We start from the raw sequence: 23,009 nt of genomic DNA, 5'->3' as shown, positions 1-23,009 counted from the left end.
TTTTGACTGACTTTTGTCGTTTGTCTCAAGTTTTTGTCATTTTGTTCCTCATTTATGTAGTTTTGTGTTTCCATTTTGTCTCACTTGTGTTTTTTGTCTTATTTTCATCACTTTGTGTTTTACTTTATTCGTTGCTTTGAGCATTGTTTTGTGCTTTTTTTGTCTCGCTTGCGCTGTCTATTTTTTGTCGTTTCGTTTCTCACTTTTGTCATTTTTGGTCTCATTTGTGTAACTTTTTGTCTCGGTTTTGCCTTTTGTTCATTTTTTTGTCGCTTTGTAATTAAAAAAAAAAAAATTGTCTTTTTTGCTTTGTTTCATGCTGTTTGTCTCATTTTTTGTCATTTTGTTTCTCGCTTTTGTCATTTTGTCTCATTTTTTGTAATGTTTTGTCTTGTTTTGTTGTTTTTTGTCTTTTTTTGTCTGACTTTTGTCTTTTTGACCATAAAGTAAAATACTATATATTTCAGTTCCAGATACCTGTGACTAAATGTGCCTTTGTAGACACTCTGTGATCTGGAAGTTGTAATGTGTAAATGATAAACTGAGGCATAATGTTGTTGAAATTGAACTCATTTTTCTGAAGAAATGGCAGGTTGTTCATAATGTTTGACAAAAAGATAACTAAGTCAATGTGAACATTTTCGGAATGATTTTTTTTTACTCAAACAAGGGAAAAATTTGAAGTTGTGGTTATTTCTAGGTTATTATGCTGTGATTTTACTGGTCACTTGAGATCAAATTGGGCTGAATGTGGAACTAACCTGAACTAAAATGAGTTTGACACCCCTGCTGTAAAAACACACATAAAACTTTCCAACAGCCCTTGAACCAATCATGTGTGACGTGTGATTTGATTGGGAAAATGAACCTAATCTAAGCTTAAAAATCGTAACAATTCATCAAAATCACTGAATTTTAAATGTCTTATTAAAAAATTCATCAAAATTAACACTTAGGATGTTGTGAAAAGCTAAACTTCAGAGCCCTGACAAGTATGGAAACAAATTATAAAGATAAGAGGAAACTAAAAAGTACTCAAGCAACTAAATAAATGCAGAATGGTTTAAAAACCTCATAAAGAGGGACAAGATACATTCAGTACGGTGAAGTAGTTTCTATAAAGTTGATGTGCAGAGCATTGGGAAAAACACAGACTTCATAGAGATTAAAAATAAAAATCTAAAAAGGTTCTAAAAATGTAAAATAGTAAAATATCTATAGTATGTAGTAACACCTTTTTTTCTAGTATTGGTTACATCTGTGGGCACTTGAAAAAAAAATGTAATAATCAAGAAATTCAACCTTTATTTTGTATGATTCATGGAATTATAGTTGCGCCACAGTGTGCAGAAGTTTTCTTTACTTCTTCATGGTTGTAGTGTTTCCACAGAGCTCACACAGAAGAGGATACAAATGTAAAAATGTTTCATATTTTACGAAGAAGGATTGCTTTATTCTGCAGCTACCTGGTCATCCTGTTATTCAGTGAATGAATCATAATTGCCAGTCGTACCGTGAATACAGTCTTGCAGGTCGCATTAGATTTTTGCCTCTTATATCAGCAATAACAAGCTTAAAAAGACTTGAGTGATGGTTGTTTTTGGACAAAAATCAAACCAAACTAATCCAATTATCAACCGATAAGCCTGCTACTTGAAGACAACAAACATTAGCTGGTTGAAAGTGCGATGAAGCGAGATTTGAGGCTGTGAATCACACGTTTCTTGCGTTGGTCGCTATAAGCGCTGCACTTATGGAGTCAATGTTGACCTTAATCACACGAAGCAGGTCGGGTCAGGTGGTAAGTACCGAGCAGCAGATGTTTGGTGGGCTGACCTGAAGTCCAGGAGGAGGTAGAGGAGGAAACGAAGGAACTAAAGTGAAGAGGAAGGAGGGAGGAGCTTCCTGTTATGATGCCTGTAATCCCCTTCAGTCAGTCTAAACAGATTAGGATGTTTGTCACCTGTTTACCAACAACTTATAGAGAAGAGAACACACCTCAGTTTAAACCAATTTTAAACCAACAGGGCAATTTCAGAATCTCACTTCGAACAGGGTGCAATCTTTCCCAAAGTGTCACATCTGGATCTTTATCATCAGTTTTTATCATCCTTCAGTACAGCTAAAACCTCTTTGCAGGAAAAACATGTATATTGTAATGTGGGATAACTATTTTTATTTATTATTCATAACTTCCTCCTCCATTTTAAAGCTGCTTGTAATCCACTGAATGTGTTTAAACTGTCAGAGAGCATCAGATAAATATAGCTCCAGTGCTTCATATACATACATACATATAAACGTATATGATCTTGACATAAAGAGACATTTATTAAATCTAAGTACAGTAGAGCTGCTTCTATCCTCGCTGCCCCCTCTTCCACCCTGCGTTCACAGCATTAGGTAATGATGACAGGCAAATTGTAGGTCAGCAGCGCTCATGCTTGGCTGGCCAGCCTGCCAGTATTTTTCTTTCAGCGACAGCCACTGACCCTGAAGAATAACAGTGGAGTCTGAATGGGGCGGGGATGAATGGATGGATGCCTACTGGGGTCGTCCATCTCTGGGGCCGACCGCGGACCATCCCGACCTTATTCTATTCATTATTGTACTCTTTCTCACTACTGCCGACTTGCTGTGCTGTCCTCTCTCCGGCCCATTCACTCATATCTCATTGTATCTCCTTTGTTCTCGCCCCCGAGTTTGTTTGTCACTCTAAACACCAGCGATGCTCTTCATGCTTGGAGAAACAGAACGCTAAACAATAACACAGAAAATGATGGTGGAGAGTCCAAAGATGGAAACGGGTAGGCCTGGCCGATCTTTTATAAAGCACAAGTTTCATGTTGTGTGTTTATTTTGCTTATTTAACGTGGACTCCACAAACCAGAGCTCCTTTTTGAGACATTTCTGGTTTAAATCCTGCTTCGAACTTGAATTTGGCAGCAGTGACTGGCGAGGTCTCATTACCTTGTTATGTTTTACGATGGGAATTTCTCCAGACCTCCAACTACGCTCCTCTTTGTACTCTGACTGATTAGTGTTTTTGGAAAGACGTTCTCCAGGCCTCGCTGCTCTGTCATTAGTGGAAAAAGATGTAGTTGAAAGGTTTAGTTTAAAGACAAATTCTTGCTTCCCCTTGAACATTACACGGTCTCATTAGGCAACTCAAACGATGTTAATGGGATGTGAGTTTTGGATCCAGCCGTCCAATAGGAAACAATTACTTCTGTACAATGGTTTATAAAGCAAACCTTTTAGATTTTTTTCTTTTACTGTCATTATCAACTACTTCAGCTGACATTTTATTGGGCACAGATATTTTCCATACAGATATATCTGCACATCAGTTTCTCAATGATTCATTCTCTTCAGAAAAGTGTCTCATCACATATTACTTGTTTCTCCCAATTAAGATTAATGAACAAAAGATTAAAATATTCACATTTGGAACGCTAGAATCCAAAAAAGGACAGTTGCAGATAAAGGGGGTCCTCGGTTTACGACGTCCTCGACCTACGGCGTTTTGTCGTTACGGAACTAGTTATAGGCGGGGAGTCGGTTTACAACGCATGGCGCTTTGTGGGAACTGGTTACATGGAACTAGTTGGTGAGCAGAGCGGACGAATAAGTCATCAAGCGGAGCTATAAGATGGCTTTGTTTACATTTGTCCATTGTACGCCACCTTGGATTGTGCTACATTCGCTAACATTTTGCCCTTCATTATGGCTCTCAACTGTAAGTCAGACTCTTCTGATGGCAGTGCTTCGAAGAAAAGGAAGTGAAATTACATATAATAAAACACTCAAGTTGTAAAACAGTGCAATATATTCTGATATCTTCTTGTAAGACTCATACATGTATGAAAGTCGTTGGTATTCATGACTTTTCCGAAGAACTGATCAACATCGTGATGCACGTAACGGCTTTGTTTACATTTTTGTCGGAATTAGGACTTATGGTGAAAATTGACTTACGTTGATCCGTAGGAACGGAACTCTGGTGTTTCTGCTCTACATTATAATAAACTAATGAATCATAATCTTTAGTTAAACCTTTATCTTGTGTTAACTGTGCTGGAAAAAAGAGTGAATGAACGCTAAAATAAAAATCCACTCAATATGTGTTCAGATTTGTACAAATTCAACAAAGGTAATTAGTTAGGTAGGAAGTTACTTCCTGAATGCTTGACTGTAATTCAGCTAAACACCAAACACTCAGCACCAATAAAACCGGCCTCCCATGGAACTTCACTTATACCGACTCTGTTCTCGGGCCGTGTTGCTCCGACCCATGTCCCCCTTGTCTTATTTACATGGCTTGTCTGGTCGCATCATCACAGTTTACACTGAGCTCCATGAAAGCCGGGGGCCTTTGTGTGCAGACTCGGAAAAAAAATCAATTTCCATGACAGTGAAAGAGAAACAGCACAGGGTTGAAGAGATGAGGCTGTGGATCCTGCAGCTCTGAGATTGTTGATGTTCGCTGATATTTGAGGGCAACGCAGACTTCAGGCCTCGTCAATGAACTCGAGTCAAGAGTCTGGCTTCCAGACCAAACAGTTCTGAGGAGAGCTGGCAGCTTTAGTCCTTTTGAGATGCTGAGAATGAAGACAGAGCAGGACCGACACGAGACAGACACTCTGAGAGGGATTACTTTTCAGGACGACCACTGAGGGAGGGGAAAGCATTACTCACCTACCCAAAGCCAATGAGCCTTGTTTTTATGGGACTGGTACAGTGTGGGGGTTTTAAATGGAAGGAAAGTATCCCCCACCATCTGCATTTAATGAAATTTATGACACCTGCACAAGTCATTGCTGCCCTGAATTAAACTCTGCGATGTCAAGATTATGTAATTAAGGAAGTTCTGATGGATAGAGGAATGAAATGTGTTTGAAAAGGAACAGAAACTATACTGAAATTCAGGTTACTGTTATTTGTTATAAGACATTATCAGAACCTATAGAAATTTGTACCCACCATATTTTTCTAAACACAGAGTCATGTGATAATATTAGTCCCACATGAATCATTATCTCTGTGGTTTTGGCTCCTTTACTTAGTTTTCTCTACACTTTTCTTCTGCCTCTTTCTGGTTCGATAATTATGGAGGTTGGCAATAAAAACTTGGACAGCATTTTGGGTGTAGATTAGGTTCCCTGGTAACACTGTTCCTGTGCAAATAGGGCTTTTGAACTCCTTATAATCAAGAATTTGGAATATGAATCTTCAACTCAAAAGAACTCAGTAAACAGACCAACTTCTGTGATTCAGAAAAAAACCCACTAGTGTGTTGAAGATACTTTCCAACCTCTGGACTTGTGTTTTCTGACATTTCTGCCATCTGGTCTATTTAAGTGACGCTACACCCACTTCCCTGGTCTCTTACCTTGCTATGGGTGGAGTCTTGTGCAGCGTTGAACATGCTGTAGGCCTCTAAAGATGGCAGGTTGTGCTGCGGCTGCGACAGGGCCAGTAACTGCTCCAGCTCCAGCGCAGAGCTCTGGGTGGGACGCTGGGGCAAACAAGATGGTGGAACCTGAGTCTGCTGCAACATGTGCTGCTGCTGCTGCTGCTGCTGCTGGTGTTTCTGGGGAGCCTGCAGCTGGTAGGGCTGTGTGGTGGCCACCAAACTCTGGTAGTGACAAACATCCTGTACGCTCAGGCAGTTCAGTACTGTACCGCCTGTGTGTGGTGTGTTGGACAGACTGTAATCTGTGTGGCCGACCTCCACGTTGGGTGGAAAAGCCGTGTGTCCAGTTTGGATGTAAGATCCGTTTGTCGTCGGTCCGAGATGATTCTGGAAACCCGACGGCAAAGTGCTCTCGCTGTTTACCTGCTGATGGGACTGGAGGCGGACAGGATGCTGGTCCTGCTGGAGCTGCCACTGCTGACTGGATTCCAGAAGTGAGTTGAGGTGTTTGTGTTCACCGTTCAGTTGCGTGGTTTCCAGTGCAGTCTGAGGTTGCTGATGGGTGTTGTTGATGGGATGGTGGTGGTTCTCCGTCGTTACCACCCAGGGACTGTTAGGAATCCCAGTCGGATTGTTTGAGTTCACAGTTCCAGCCTGAACCTGTCCCATTTGAGCCGAACCGATGTGCTGCTGCATCTGCTGAGAAAGCTGAACGATGGGCTGCCTGCTGCTGGGAGGAGCTGGAAGGACAGCAGCTGTCAAGCACGCCTGCTGGGAGACACTTTGGACTGAATCTGGGTTTGATGGTTGGTTTGAAGATCCAAATCCACTTCCTTGTTCCTCAGCTTCGGTCCCACTCTCCAGAGAGTCGTGGATGTAAGAGAGGATTTCGTTGTTGGTGAGAAGGTCACTGAGTGTTGGGATGTGGTTGGGGTCCAGCTCCACTTGGATCATCCTCTCATCCAGCAGCAGCAGCTCCAGATCCTCGGCATTCAGGCCCAGGTTCTCCAGAGCGCTGAAGAGCTCGCTGTTGGAGCATGTCTCCCCTCCGTCCAGAGACAGAGAGTCCAGGGTGGCCAGGAGTGGATCAAAACTGGACGTTTTACCGTTACACCTGCCCGCCTCCCCGTTAGATCCAAAATGCCAGCTGTCACCACCTAACAGGCCTCCAAAACCATCAGTTTTGCTTTGCTGTTCGCTAAAAAGGCTGCTGTGGTAGGACATCTTAGGCTCCGTGTCCGGCTGGCAGACGTACACGGACTCATCCTGGCTCATCAGCGCTCCCAGCAGGGACTTTGGGTCCAGTTCATCTGAGGAGCTCTTGTCCACTTTGCCCTTCTTGGACTTGCTGCCTTTGGCTTTGCCCTGGAAGGAATCAGGGAAACCATGCAGCGGGTAGCCGGTCTGGTAGAGAAGAGCCTCTCCGGTGGCAAAGGTAAAGGGATGGTGCATAGATCGCTTCCTCAGGTGCTCCCCTCCTTCCTCATCCCTGTGGACAAACATGTTACAGAGAAGAAATCAACAGATAAATAAAGTCAAACTCAAGAATCACACTGGAATGGAGCAGCACTCACACCAAAGGCCTTTGGGTGGCGATGATGTAGTCCGGTTTGCCGTTCTTGTAGACCAGTCTGGCGTTGGCCTGGACCCACTTCCAGCGGTTGTCCTTGGTGAGCAGCCTGAAGACGGTGAGGCCGCTCTCGCCTGTCTTCATCACTGCAATCACATCAGAAGACACATTGGAGGCTGTGTGTCGCTGCTGTTTCTGTTCTGTCCGCCCTGCCCTGCTCACACACTCACACTGCATCTGCTCAGTGGGGCGTGCTGCTGGATGGAGGCTGCATGTTGATGTGCACTTTGGCTACATGCACATGTTACGAGTCCTGTTTGCACACATTTACGCAGCGCAACACACAAACACGCCACCGCAACCTCACCTCCCCTCGTCCCTTCGCCCTCACGGCTCAGTGTTGTGACTGTCAGTGTGTGTAAATGTGGAGCAGGTTGTGTTTCTGCCCCGTCTACTTTCTAAACAAACTTCAAAGTGAAGCACGGTTTCAGGTGTAAACCAGCAGGACGCTGCTTCCTCGTAGAAACAATGTGGGTGAGAGGAATAAACCAGCTGAACATTTGGGCAGGAGACGATCAATACTGTCCTCTTTGGATGTATTGACAGTTTGTAACCACAACAAATGAAAATGTGTTTTTTTGTCTGTATGTTACAATCAATTCTACAACCAAATGGTGTCAATCTGTATCATGTATGATTATGAATATAGATTCATTATACATAAAAATCTACCATTCAGTATGATGACAATTATTATCTGCAGGTGTGTTACTTTAAATGTAAGTAATTTAATGTAAAATCTCAAAATCTAGAGAGTCATGATCAAGGATTAACTGACATAAAGAAACCTTTACTCAGTGTAACCTACAGTCTACTTCTGACTCAGAGCTGCTTCAACCAGACAGAAACACCAAACATTATGTCCATGTTAGCCCTCAAGTTGCACACATAATCAAATGTAATCTTCAATTCTGATTTTGGCTTCCAACGACGATAAACACAAGATAACCAAGATGAATCGATGACGCTCTCATTTTTCTTGTAATATAAACCCAGTGCAACCCTTTCCTGTACGTCGGCACACACTCCCTGCCAGTAGGAGGCATTCAGACAGTTGCTTGGCTGAGGAGCCTAAATCCCAATGAAATGTGACCATACCAGAATTTTGGTTGGTCTCAGAGAACCGTTTGCAACAGGAATGGGATTCTGCAGGATGATGGTGGCCCCTCTTCTATCTCCTATTGCATGTTTGTGAAAACTGTTTTAGTGGCATCCCTGATTCACTTTCTTCTGTCCTTCTTTTTGACATGCCACTAGTCTAGTATTACATGGTGCCACTCCATTGGTATTTCAACTCTAATGCATGAAAGTCTTTGTGGGAAAAAGCAAAACATGACAAAACAAGATGAAATTTTGTGGGACTACGGCTGATGTCAATCAGTCCTCAAAAAGCAAAGTTGTATGTTTGCCTTTTGTCAATGTGTCCAAACAGGTGTTGGCGATCATACTGCAGTTTCACTAGAAATGTCACATTTTAGTCATGTTCTTTTACTGCATTATATGTAAATTTTACGCAGATTCACGAAAAGAGTAATTGTGAAATCAGTTTCGACCAAAATAGTTAGCTCCTGTCATTGTTTTTCGGTGTTCATAGTTTCAGAGTCTAGGCTGCATATTTTTAGCAGTAAAACCCACGAGCAGCTGACCTTTACAACAAACTGCAGTATTCATGCCTGTGGACAAACTCTTCTCCTCTTCTTAATGGAAAACGAACACTGCAACTCTGAGACCTATAGTTACTTAATGGTTGTATCACTTTCCTTTTGGTCACATTTAATTTCTAATTATTTAAATTTATTTTACAAGGGAAATGAGAAACAACAAATAAAGTTTGAGAACCAACTGGAGTTACTTCTATTAACTGCATCAGCATTGTCTTTGATTTGATCCAAACTGACATTAAACAGCATCTTTGTCTTTTTCTCAGGATTTCCTCCTTATCACAGGAGTAAATGTCTTTATCCTTCACCTGAGACAACCATCTGTTCTGATGCTACATAAACCTGCGCAGGTGGAAACATACTCCTCAGTTTTAGAGAAATTATCAGTTCGTACCCAACACTAGTATCTAGATGTATTAAGTTTTTAGTAGACATCCTTTACACAGTTTCTAGAGTCTGGTTCCTCGTGGTTCTTTGGCTTTTAAAAAAAATATAAATTCTCTTTTTAATAATAAATGATAGCGCTGAATCCACCCTTCCTCCAAATTAACGAAGAAGAAAGCCTCCAAACATTCCAAGAGGCTCCTCAAAAACGTCACGTCTTCCAACAACTGAATTTCTTTTTACCATTCATGACATTACATCCACATTTTTGATGCATAAGCGAAGTCTGTTTCTGTGTTTGTGTACGTCTGTCCTGAATGGAAACCCTGCTTCCCATCTGTGCATGCATTAGAGCATGCTGAATATGTATGTATCTCTGCGCTATGTTTCCATATGAATGTACTTCTGTATGCATGACTACATGCACACAGTGTGTGTGTGTGTGTGTGTGTGTTTGTGTGTGAGCATGTCTGGTGATGCGGGCGTTGAGGGCGCCATGGTAACGACTAACCGGGTCATCCGGTACACGAGCTAAGTAGGACACTTGACTCCTGCTCTGCGATTTCCTCCATCAAACAGCATAGACACACAGGGCATTTGTTTGTTTGTTTGTTTGTTTAATGTGTATAAATCTAATGCTGAGCCAAACATAACACAGAGGTCAGGACACTTTACAGATTATAGACTGATCTTAGATGAGTTTAAAGATAGGAAAGTCTCTAATCGTGATATTAAAATGTCAATAAATAACCCAGTCTAATTAACACCACTGTGTTTCCTTGTTTGCCAAAAATAGATCCGTCAGTGATGGTCAGATGGTCAGTGTGTCTCTCCTCTGAGGAAGCAGTTTGGATCAGGTCAGCAGTAACTATAAAGTGCTACACGGATCTTATGGTTGTGGAATGTTGTTACTAAAATTCTATCATCCTCTAAATTGTACCTTCTCACACCAGTATGTTTACTTTAAGTCTATAATTCCACTTGAGGAAATGACACTAAAACTTCTACTGAACAAGGTTACATTCATTCACAACACATTAATAGATTAAAAAAGGAAAGACAACAGATTTAGTGTCACATCTGAAGGTTTTGCTGATTTGTTCAGCACCATTTTGGCAGAGATACAGAGTTCCCTCCCACCTATTGTTTTAAATTCCAGTCATTTGCACCAGTAACCTTTCAGTCTCACGTGTGCTTCTTACTAAATATAAACCGTGTAGTTGACTGGACAGAACATGGGAGCAGATGTGACTTACTTCGGACGTGGTTTTCGGCGCAGTACAGCATGTCGGCAGCGTGGATGAACTGGTATCCTGAACCTCGAACTCTCAGCTCCGCCTCGGTGTAGCCCAGAACTATTTTACCCCTGAAAAAAAAAAAAGAATTCTGAACTTCACCACACACAAACTTTGCTTCATAATTAGGAAAGGTTTGAGTGTAAATGCAGAGCGTCCTTTCAGGTTTTAGCATTTCGTACTTTGCATCACAAGCCATCGGGGTGAAGTCGAGCTTGTGTTTGGTCCTGAAGATCATGTTCCTCGTCCTGATTTCCAGGATGGCTGGAGGCTGCAGGGGTGTAGCGATGGCAAACAGGGCGAGCTGAGGAGGACTGCTGCCTTCGCTGTCACACTGCTGGCGGCTCTGACCGTGGAGGAACTTCAGCCTGCCCTGGATGTTCAGCGCCTGGAGGATGAAATGAAATCATTATGTTGCTGAATTTGAGGTGTTAACATCATTATTGTGGAAGCAGTGAGACAAATGAGAGAGCACTGAGTCATCTTTTGAGAATTCCTGTTGAGCTGCTTCTGATTTTCCTTCTCTCCCTGTGAGACGACTGCACTGAGCTTCCACAGTGGACACGTAAGTGCTGGTTCTTCGCTCCCTGTCAAGCACCATCAGTCTTATTTATCCTGCTGGGTAATGTAGAGCACAAAACCACTTCAGAATACACTGTAAACACACTGGATGCACCGGTGTCTCTGACTGAAGTCCCTCTGGTCACATGACTCCCTGTTCACTATTTCAGTAACCAGCTCTGAGACATGGAGCTTCAATGGGTTTTCTGAGGTCAGAGAAAATAGGACTGATTATCATTGTCATTCTCTCCATCAGCAGGAAGTCTAGCCTTCACATTAGTCACACATGTAGGAAGGGTAATGTAAAAACTAACTACAAAATGATATTGTGCAGTTCTTTCTTGCATTAAAGGATGTCCCATGAAGGTAATTAGACATCACAAACTGTCAGTAGCTCTGAGTTGAAATTACCGCTAGTTTTTCTTGTATTTCTGTAAAAACAAGACGTTTTCGTGATCACATCTTCTTTCCTTTTAGCTTTTACCAAACTCTAACCAACATGTCTTTGAGGACTAACATGTCAGTAAGAGTGCATAGTTATCACCTCATTTTATTGAACAATGAGATGCCATCACCTTTTCTCTACCACAAGTTTTAATTAGACCTTTTAACTGATGAGTTTCTCATCAGCAATAAACACCAATCAGAAAAGCAGCACAGCAAACAGTGCAGTTTGTATGTTCACCCTGTGCATGTGCTGGTTTTCTCCAGCTTCCTCCCCCAGTCCAAAAACATGCTGAGGTTAATTGGTAACTCCAGATTGTCTGTAGGTGTGAATGTGAGTGTGATTGTTTCTCTGTACATGTAGCCCTGCGATAGACTGGCAACCTGTTCAGGTGTCCCCTGCCTTCACCCTCAGTCAGCTAGGATAGACAACCACAATGAGGATTACATGGTGTATAGATAATGGATTCATGGATGGATGGATGTTTTGTTTTCAACTGGATTCATCTTCATTTTTGTGTTTAAACAACATTCTTTTGTCAATATACCCCAGTATCGACAGGTAATACCGGTCTTTCTAACGAGAGCAAGCAATGAATGATGAGAGCCACAGTTGCAATTTCACTGGTCACGGAGACATAAAAACTGCATGCAAAGAATCACCAGAAAAAATGTTTGGTGACTCCGGCCAGAAATACAGTCAAAAAAGGATCTTAAAATATATTTTGGTTGGGTGAAACAGTGTTTTGTTATACAGGTTACACTTCTACTACGCAAACAGTACTGTTCAAAAGTTTGGGGCCACTTAGAAATGTCCATATTTTTGAAAGTAGTTTTTTTTCTCAATAAAGATAACATTAAATGAATGATAAATCCAGTGCAGACCTTGTTAATGTGGTAAATGACTATTCTAGCTGGAAACAGCTGATTTTTAATGGAATATCTCCATAGAGGTACAGAGGAACATTTCCAGCAACCATCACTCCTGTGTTCTAATGCTACATTGTGTTAGCTAATGGTGTTGAAAGGCTCATTGATGATTAGAAAACCCTTGTGCGGTTATGTTAGCACATGGATAAAAGTGTGAGTTTTCATGGAAAACATGAAGTTGTCTGGATGACCCCAAACTTTTGAACGGTAGTGTATTATGCGAAGAATCACTAGAAAAAAATGTTTGGTGACTTTGGCCAAAAATATAGTTTAAAAAGAATTTTAAACTATATTTTTGTTGGCTTAAAGAGTGTTTTTTCATGGGGGTTATGCTTCTATTACACATACATACAGTTTCTCAACACTGTACTACCATCAGTGCAACAACATGATTGGCCAGATGTTTCCTGATGTGGCGGAGGGACGGGACGTGTTTTATATAACTGCCATCTTTGGCATTAGAGAATTCTCCCATAGATTTCTATCCGGGATTCTATATTTGAAGAGTCTTTCCTTTATAGTGCCTCTGATACAGCTGTAACCTGAGGGAGACCAACACGGAGAAGCTTTCCTTCCAATCACTGAGTGAACTTTCAAGTTTCGGATCACCGACCAGCGGCGGCCCTCAGGGAGGTTTTACAGCCCCACAAAAACCTGAAAACACTTTCTCCCGTCTGCTGTCCTTCTCTCACCCTGTGGCATCTCGTGTGAAGACCCCCCTCCTCCTCTGTTAGCTCTGGTTAATTGACCTTGGTGGGTTTAAGAGCCTGCGGCCGTGATGTCAGGAATCTAGCTCTGAATAGCAGGAGGGATTACTAAAAACAAAGCCATAGTGGCCGGTAGACAGAAGCCGAAACCTGGCTTACCGCTCACGCAAACGCACTGGGAGGGAGGATGGAGGGACGAGGGTTCAGACCCCTCAGAACGCTGCCGGAGTGTCCCAGAGCAAGACAACCAACCCCCTCAGCTTCAACTCTACAATTTCATTCAGCAGACGCTTTCATCCAGAGCAACGAACATCTGAGAGTAGATTCAACACAAAGCTTCAGGCCTTCATGTGTCGCCTTCAAGTCGGGTATAAAAATAACAAAGACTCTCATGGTATCAGCTGTTTCAAAATGCAATAATATCACTGAATGTGTTTGGAGTCAACACCAGGGGAATGACATGCAGTAAATTTACAGATGGGAACTGAAGCAGTAACTCAGCGAGTGAGTCTTAATCACGAGATTGTTGAGACAGAAAAATCCGTAAAATATTTTCTCTGATGGATTATTATTATCTTAAAGGCCCTGAAAATCGATTTCCTCAGTGTTGGCGTGAACAAAATCTGCTTTTATAACTTTGATGTTGCTTGTTCAGTCTAGTTCTGGCTGTGATCATCCGATGCGAACACAAATACTTCAGATTTTACGCCACGTTTGCATTTGGCCTTAAGGAAGTTGGAGGTTTCTGCTGCTGTATTTATAGAGAAGAATGAGATGAAATGTAAACAGATGGCTGCCTGACACAAGAAAATCTGCCTAGAAAGTAAAATGCCTTTCTAAAAAAAAAACTGGCATTCAGGTCAAATACATAAGTACAAATTTTCATTGCTGATTAGTCGGTCCATTGTTGTCACGGTTTACTGACATTTTATTGCGAAAAATGCTCCTGAAATCTGCTTAAATGGCTCCAAACATTCCATAATTTGTGAAGCTACACCAGGAATTTATAAACAGCTGTGTTTTCTGTAGCTTCCCTAATTGTTCCAGCAGAATGGGTCTGATTGCTCATGTGCCTTGCTCATGGAGGACCTTCCCCAACTTTCTCAGTATTTTCCACTCCACCGCAGCATGTTTGTCAGCGTCGGCAGCAAGTTGTTTTAGCTCCAGACACGCTACTCCAGCTAACAACCCTGACTAAGCAAGTTGTCCCTGCGCTCTCGTCTCCTCTGGGTGGTGGGAGGATTAAGGCACTTTTCCCCACGACCCCGAGGTTCTCTTAAGGCGGATTATGGGAGTAAATGGTGGCTTCTGATCGCTGAGGAACTGAGGTGGCACGCCATACTGCCAGCAGCGCAAACAGGCCTCTGGAACACTAACATGGACTCGTTTCGTCCTTTAATTTGACAGAAAAATCCACTAAATGAGCTTAATTTAAGCTGTACTTTTCCCTTGGTTTAAAAAAAAATTGTGTATTTGGGAAGCAAAATTCAGTCTTACCAGGAAGCCGGAGGAGTTGTCCAACAAACAGCGGAAACGGCAGACGAAGGCCCTCTCCAGGAAGGACGAGTTTTCAGGTGGAAGCTGGTCAGGGTTGTAGCTCACTAGGCAAGATGAGGTCGACAGAGACTCGCCATCTGAGGACATTAAATTTCATTTTATTACTATTTTTATAATGATGCATATATAAAAAAACAACCTTTCACACAACAAGACCTAGATCTGTTTCTTTGTTGCATATTTTTATATCTGCTTTGTTTAATGTATACCGGGGGTCCTCGACTTGCGACAGAGTTCCATTCCTACAGATCGCTGTAAGTCGATTTTCACCATCAGAACTCCAGCAAAAATGCAAACAAAGCCGTCATGTTATGACAAAAATGTAAACAAAGCCACCACGTGCATCACGTTATCATCAGTTCTTCGGAAAAGTCATGAGTAGCAACGACTTTCATGCATGTATGAGTCATTTTACAAAGAGATAACAGAATATTGTAACGGACTGATATTGTTGTTGATGTTGAGGTTTCAATGTTGTTCAGCTCCAGATTTACCTAATGTCAGTGAACGTGCCATGTTTAGGTGGCTCACCTCTGATTGGCTGAGAGTCAGCAGTAGTGTGTGTGTCGAGTGAGAGAGAGCAGGGAACGGCGGCTAATTCTGGAGCTAAGTTATAACTATTTTGTAGTTATTTTGGCTGCGACCCAACGTAGCCTGTGTGAAGGTTCAATAAACGATCAGACAACAGGATAAAGTCTCATTCATTCATCACAGAGGGTCGCTACAATATGTTGACCTGTGTTTACAACTTGTCTGTGTTTCACCCTGTTCTGAGTGTTTTATTTGATCTAATTGTACCACTTGCAAGCATTGTATAAATTCTGGTTCAAACTTGTCTATACTATTCACTATCTATATGCATCTTTAAATCTTTTGTTTTTTCAGTTTTTTTAATTGGAATTTGAATGTTTTTTTTGTACGTTTTACATTTTATTCCCACAGAGCATGACATGTCCTTTACAAAGAAACTTGCCTTGCCCTCTTTGTTAGTGACCTCTCAGCAGCTGACCCTCACCTAATTCAAAATGACAAGTGTGTATACGTATGTGTGCACTGTACGTACAGTAAGAGCATGTGTAGGCTGGTGAAAGCATCCGTGGGTTTATTTTAGTTGCTTGTGTGTCCTCTGCTGTGTTGTTTTTCTTATATGCATTGTGTTAAAACACTGGGATCGTCTCTCAGGAGGCTTCAGTCAAAGGTCACCTCTTATCGCCTCTCTACGACTTCAGCTCACAGAGGAAGAAATGTCAGCATCCATCTCTTCCTTTGTCTCCAGAGTTTTAATGCTTGTTTTCATAAAAATAAACAATCACTTCTACCTTTAAATTCTTAATAATAACAACATATTTAGCTGCCCCCGTGTACTGCCACTGTTCTTGAAACATTTACATACAACTTCCTTACTGTACATCTTATTTATGCTCGCCATGAGATTTAGATCCTGTCCACATTCTGGTAGATATTTTTCTAGGTGGATATCTTCCCCCTCTCTGTCCACATGACCACTGTTTTACAAAATATCTCACCACACATGAGATAAATGACGACAAACGCTGTAATGAGCATGCTGGACCAGTCTACATGAACAGTATGTCAGATATCAGAGAACATGCTGTCAATTTGAATTAAATCAATTCTGAACACTGCATTATGTGGACCAGGTAATATTTGGCACAGCAGAGACAGAGGCTTTTGCATGCCAATAAAGAAACCGGTCTATATATATACATTTTTGGAAATCTTTACATTTAGAAAGCGTCTAAAAAAAGTATTTATGTCCTAAAATGTGGTGTTCATCCACATCCACTGTTTACTGTAATATAAATTTGATGATGCAGGTCATTTTTTCAAACTTTATTCTGCTAAAAAAAGAAAATAAAATGGAGGTACAGTGGAGTCAAAGCCTGCATGATTGTGTAGCAGTTTTGATGGTCATGACATTAAAACTGCAGTATATAGAAATCTGGAAAGGGCAATAAAAAATAAATGAATAATACAAACAGAGGTATATGCACGCAATTCAGAAGTGCAAAAACAGTCGAGTTAAAAGATGATTGGCAAGGTTTCCAGTCACAAGCTAGACTTTTTAAAGCCTGAAAGTGCACACTCTAGTTTCGTCTCTTACCATGTGAATTACAATATACCCAAAGGTTGGTGTGGACTTTCTGCCCATCGATGCCAAAAAGTACAACCTACCTGTAACATAAATGCTTAATATGAAAAATGATCCAATTATAATTCAGTTTGATGCAGTCTGAAGCTGTAAAAATTCAGTTTTACTAAAAAAAACTAAAACAAAACAAGAAAAATCTTCATTATTTGGAGTCAGATTAAAAGATTTTCTGTTTGTTGTGCAACACAAACGTCTATTTTATGTTAAATTATAGACTTTTAAACTGATGTCGAGCTGCCTGAAGAAGAAAAACTTCACAGTGAAGTAGCAACAAATCTGAAATAAATGTTTGGATTCAGATTTTTGAGAAGTTTTTTGCAGAAAAACACTGTCAGACACAAAATGTTTTTTTTTTAAAAGTAAGGTAAGCCGCCCTACTGGGTTGGATTTTTTCATTTAGAAGTGACAAGCTGTTGTTTGCTACCTAGCTGGCTAACTTTACCAACACGCTACTGAGGTCATTCTGGAGAATTTATACCTAAAATGTGCCTAAAGCAGCAACATGTCACGATCCTGGGACCAATACCTAACCAGTGAGCTTCACATTGCTCAGGCCTGCCGCTGATATTTCAGCGAGCAAACGTCTCTTTGTAACTCTGTCAGACTAACCAGTAAATAAGTCTAGTTTCTTTCTCAGAGGCGTAGCATGGAGACACTGTTGAATGAGTTTGTCTTCAGTAAACAGACCTGGGGGATCTGTGGGGGGTCCGGGGCTGATGGGGGGGTTCAGGGCCCAGTGCAGGTTCCTCCTGAACTCCTGCTGGTCTTCAGTGTGGATCAGCTCAAACACACTCTGGTGCATCACGTCAGTCTGGCAGGAAAACACCACAGAGTTCAGAAAAACAGCTGTACTACAACATTAATGGCTTAAATAAAAAGTGCACAGTTTGCTGTTCATTGTAGATATACAGTGGATATGAACCTTGGTGAATTCAGACGTAAACTATGAAGAATCTTAAGTTGGAAAACAAGTAAACCCCAGTGTTGAACAATGCAGACTGGATGTGGCAGTATGAGTGAAGGTGGATGTTTTGTGGAGCCGTACAGTCAGCAGGTACTCTGAAGGGTGTGTTTGATTCCGTTTGCCTTGAAGTGGAGCCAAAAGAAATCAAGTGTCACTGAATGTTTAGTTCAAATAGTTGAAAGAGAGCCAAAGACTTGCTGTGACTCTGGTATTTGTCGTCCAGACCCAGCATGACCTGGCTGTGGACCAGAGTGGAGCTACCCTCCCAGCGTGGGAGGGGTCAAACTGGGGTCACCAGAGTGGAATTCTGACAGGCAGAAGTGTTGCATGAAATGCTTTTCAAACAGCAAAATGAGAAAGGAGTTTTTTATTGGGCTTACTGGGCACTTTGGCTGTCAACTTTTGAAGCAGTGCCTGTGCTGAGCTACAGGTGGCTAAACTACAAAACATTCCAGTAGAGAACAAAGTGTGGTTAGAGCTAGAATAGTCATTTACCACATTAACAATGTCTGGACTGGATTTATCATTTATTTAATGTTATCTTCATGGAAAAAAAACACCTTTTCTTCAAAAATAAGGACATTTCTAAGTGGCCCCACACTTTTGAACGGTAGTGTACATCTCACAGAATGTAGATTCTAGGATAACGTTATTTTTTTTTATACCGACAAATCAAAGAAAAGATGGTTTTCTTTGATTTGTCGGTATAAAAAAATAACGTTATCCTATGATAGTTAATGACAAAATGAACATCATCCAAATAGAATGTAGATTCAACACAATTAACACGGTGCCAAATTATCTATAGGATTTTGGTTTAAAAATGTTGGAAACTGTTTTTTATGGCAGACTTCTTACTCATCACTGTAGCACAAACTCAGATGGCCTTCTTTACTGACTCCCTTATCTACTCAAGCTGCCTCACATCTTTTCAGTACACAGTCTAATAACTAACCTGAGATTTCCCATGAATGTAACGATTAACCTAAACTACCTATCAACTGTGCTTAAGCTAAATTATTTTATTTTTATTACTATCTGGTGTCTCTTGTGGCTTTAGTAACTTCATTCATTCTCTGCCTAAGTCAGAATATGTTTCTCATCCTTGGTGGAGAAAAACCTCTGTTCCTTATTTCACGTCTCTCCTAATTCTCTCTCGTTCTTGTCTGAATCAGTTGTGTCCTATTTCACGGGTGTCACAACAACTGTTGACACCTAGTGGGTTTTTTTTGTGTGTCTGTGTGTGTTGTGGGTGGCGCTCCCTTCAGGTTTCCTGGCCGTCACACTGCGTGGGGTTGTTTCCAAACACTGCACAAGGGCAGCTTGGTTGCAGATTTGGGTTTGTTGGGTAAACAAGAGGTGACGGGCCTCAGGTGGACGGGGAAATGAGGGGTGAGAGGTGATCTGACAACACGAGTGTGTCTACGTATGGAAGGCAGAAGAAGACCTGTCTATCTGAACAACGTCCACTGTAGATGTAGAAGCTGTGTCTGTCTTTATCTGTATGTATGTGAGTGTCAGACAGGCAGACAGGTTAATTTGATAATCACATCTTCTAAAGTGAGATTAGACGGGAGGCAGTGGTGCTTTGTTGTGAGGCCAATTGGATTAAACCTCTCGCTCCATATGTGCATTTCTTCCAATCCTCTGGGCACTGAGGAAGATGCGTTCGCTTGCTGTTCTCCCAGTCTGCTTTCTGGGAACTGCACTGCTCTGCCTCTCAACAGCCAAAGAGATAATTCCTCCTCCATGTTTTAGCTTAATATAACCAACTAGAAAAGCACTCCAGTGTTTCCTCTAGGATTTTTCTCAGCAGTGGCGGCAGGCTCTCCGGGAGCTGTGGCAAGTAAACAAATGACACTTGACTGCAGATTTTACTTTTACAACCTATTTATTGAATGGCCAGTTGAAAATGGCTTTTTAAGGGCTGAATGTTAAAAAAATAAAATAAAAAGTATTTGAACAAGCTCATTTGAAAATGCAGTCAGCAGTTACGTCATTGGGCGTAGATTTTAGCTTAATGCTATCTATAGTTTACTCAGGTTAGCGACACTGAGCTGGCATCGGGCCCAATTAACTGCAGCTACCAATATGTTACGTAACATTAGCTAGACATCAATATTTTGCGAATGTCTGTTTAACTTGTAAAGTCTATTATGAGTTATCTTAAGCCAATAACTTTTCTCCGGTAAGTCGCTGCCCTATTTTCCAAGTCGACACTCCTCTGACTCTCTGACCTGCTGCCTAGATGCTGGACGTGACGTCACTTTCAAGGCCGCGCTCTCACGAGTAATTAACGTCGTATTAACCCGACCTATCAAAGAGTAGATACTGAGCAAGATGGTTATCTGTAGTTTACCTTAGTACTCGCGAGTGTCCGACACAGTGCAGAACTGTGCTGTGAAGGTGGAGACGTGGCAGTGGTGTGTTTGTGACACTTACAAAAAAATAAACAAATTTGAAGGAGTGGCGGCTAGGATTTAGGAATGGTGGCCCGCCGCTCCTGAATGAATGTAGAGGAAACGCTGCACTCAGAGAGTGCAGTACTCCACCAAAGCTGCTCAGTCGTTGTATCATTTCCGACGGATGAAATCTTGAAAACAGTTGTGGCAGAAAACACGACAACATAGAATGTGTCCATTTAATATAGATGTACCCACAAGGCACACAGGCGTGTGTTCTGCATGTGTACGTTATGTACAGATACCGACTCACGTGACCTAAATATGTAGCGGGCGGCGGGAATTGATGGGACTCAGAAACACCCCAATAATTAAGTCAGCTGTTCCTTGTATCATTTCCGATGGATAAGTCCTGATAAGTCAGCAGCAGTGGATTTGTAGTAGAATCACAATCATGTGATCACAGCAGGCAGCTGACGTAGTGTTCACTTGTTGTCATGGTTACAGTGACACTGTGCCACTATCTCGCAGTGAGACAGAAATCTTTAACAAATCCGTGGATCTGGACTATAAGCTGCATCACTGCCAAAATCTAATTACTTGGTTCTTGTGTCATTTCTGACCTTCCTTGAAAAATTCATCCAAATTTGTCTGTTTGTTGCTAAGAGACAGACAGACGGACAGACAAATGTATGCCGATTAATTTTCAGTGTTTTGAAAATCTGTGTTTTGGGGGACATGAATATGAGACAACGATGAGATAACATTCTGCTAATTTTTATTTTAAAAAGATCAATGGAAAGTATCCATATTCGACTGAAATTAAACACTGTTTCATGATAAAATAAATATCACCCGGCCCTTGAAGTAGGTTAAAACATATGAAACTAAAGGTGCCTGATTCAATGAGGAGATTTCTTACCTGATGGAAGCCGAGGTAATCCTGGATGGTGTGAGAGCAGAAGAAGATGATTCCCTCCGCCGTCACCACCAGAACGAATCCATTCAGAGCCTGCAGAGAGAAAACACATTGTTTGTTTCATCTTCCTAATTGTGTTTGAGAAACAATCATAAAAACCTCTAAGTCCAGTTAGTGAGATATTTACTGGACAGACTGAAGTTGTTGATATTCTTCCTGACAGAACCGCCAAACTTTGGAAGCCAAACATCTCGGCATGTTTGTTTTTGAAACCAAAATGTCAGCTAACAAGGAAATGTTGCACGGTTTGGACATTCTTTTATAGATACGTGGAATAAATGCAGCATGAAATCTGCTTACGAGGAGAGAAACTTTGTGATTCACTCAGGAGAAATGATCAGGAAATGTTTTAAAATAAGAAAGAGAACAAACGAGGCCAGAGAGAGGACAAGTGAGGATAAAAAACAAAGACGAGTAAAAAAAACAGAGATGAGACTTCTGCCCCAGGCGCAGTGAGGACGTCGGAGAGGAGAATCTGGAGCCGAGTGGACGTCACTTCAGAGAGAAGTCATGTGGAGAAGGAGGAGAAGGAGGTCACCACGGGATGACTAACACCTTCATCATCGCTCCTCCTCGTCTTCCTCCGGCCTCGGGGCTCGGTGAGGAGGTGATGACACCGAGTCCCGGCGCTGCAGAGAGTCACAACGGCATCCTGTCAGCATCCGCCTATACCTCACTGATGAGGATGAAGATGACGATGATGTTTACGGCCTCCTTAAGAATGCAGCTTTTATCTGAGCGGACACGAATACACTCACCCTCGTTTCACCGCGAGACGCTTTTCTAAGTTCGTATCGCTGCCGTTGGGTCAAAACTTCCACATTTCTTTTTGCAACCTTTTTCAAAATCCATTATATGATGTCAAAAATAACAGGACAGTTTCTTTCCGCTGCTAAATAATTCACGTTTCGGAGACAGGAAGCTCTCGCTCCATTGTGTGACCGGAAAGAAACAAAACTCTGCTTTCTTTTCCGAAAACCTTCCTTTACTCGGCCTCTGGTGTAAAATTAGAATCTGTACTACAATGTGCTTCATTCTGATTGGCTGATGTTTGCTCAGTAATTCAAGAAAACAGCACAGCTCTGACGGACAGTAAATCCCTAATGACTCATTTCATTGTCAATCCATCAGATGACTCATTTTCACTATTAATCAATTAGTTGTTTGGTCAAAAGTGTCCATCTGACTCTAGACACTCAGTTTACCATCACAGAGCAGGAAGGAAATCAGAAAATATTGACATTTAGGAGGCTGGAATCAAAAAATGTAAACATTGCTTCCCTAAAAAATTACTCAAAATAATGTTACAGTTATCACAATAGCTGACAACTAAGTTAATAGTTGACCAAAAGTTGATTAATCATTAAAACGATAATGCACACCGACAGATAAATCCATGAACTCCTTGCAGTTTGTACTGCTGAAGATTATTTATTTTAAAAAAGTGTAATGCCCAAAATCATGACTGAATAATATTTGAATATTCACAATATTCTGGATGTCATGTCAAGAAAAGCATTAATTTTATCATATCCCCTTAAAGACATAATACAGCATGTATGTCTTGTGTTTATAGGTAAAGTAAAACAGCAGTAACTGTCCATATTACTCTGACAGGGTATTACAATTTCTGCAACAATTACTGTCAAATTAATTTACAATTTTGATGAAAAAACGCCAAACATTCACTAGTTGAAGCTTCTTTTTTCATTTTGTTTTTATGTCACACTAAAGTGAAGAAACTAACAGTGATGTTGTGTCCGACCAGAGACCAGAAAACGTAAATGAAATTAAAACATGTAGAAATGACAGCGGATGAGCATCGACAAGGTGAAGTGGTAAAAAGCTCAACTAATCTCAACTTTCAGCTGATGCAAAACGAAGTGTCAATCTTCTGATCACAGCT

General features: G+C 41.3%; 1 protein-coding gene across 1 annotated transcript in view; it reads right to left on the bottom strand.

Moving 5' to 3' along the window:
• The window catches only part of ahr1b (aryl hydrocarbon receptor 1b), a 47,952-nt gene that overhangs the window by 8,429 nt on the left and 16,514 nt on the right, over nt 1-23,009 (bottom strand). Inside the window, exons 4-10 of the mRNA XM_023294776.3 lie at nt 21,047-21,136; nt 17,446-17,569; nt 14,526-14,662; nt 10,569-10,774; nt 10,348-10,457; nt 6,991-7,132; nt 5,393-6,905 (exon numbers count right to left, since the gene is read on the bottom strand). Of these exons, the coding sequence (XP_023150544.2) occupies nt 5,393-6,905; nt 6,991-7,132; nt 10,348-10,457; nt 10,569-10,774; nt 14,526-14,662; nt 17,446-17,569; nt 21,047-21,136 (2,322 nt within the window). The remainder of the gene's footprint in view (nt 1-5,392; nt 6,906-6,990; nt 7,133-10,347; nt 10,458-10,568; nt 10,775-14,525; nt 14,663-17,445; nt 17,570-21,046; nt 21,137-23,009) is intronic.

Source organism: Amphiprion ocellaris, chromosome 24 (assembly GCF_022539595.1).
Source record: "Amphiprion ocellaris isolate individual 3 ecotype Okinawa chromosome 24, ASM2253959v1, whole genome shotgun sequence".
Taxonomy (NCBI): Eukaryota; Metazoa; Chordata; class Actinopteri; family Pomacentridae; genus Amphiprion; species Amphiprion ocellaris.
This window is presented reverse-complemented; position numbering and strand designations above follow the sequence as displayed.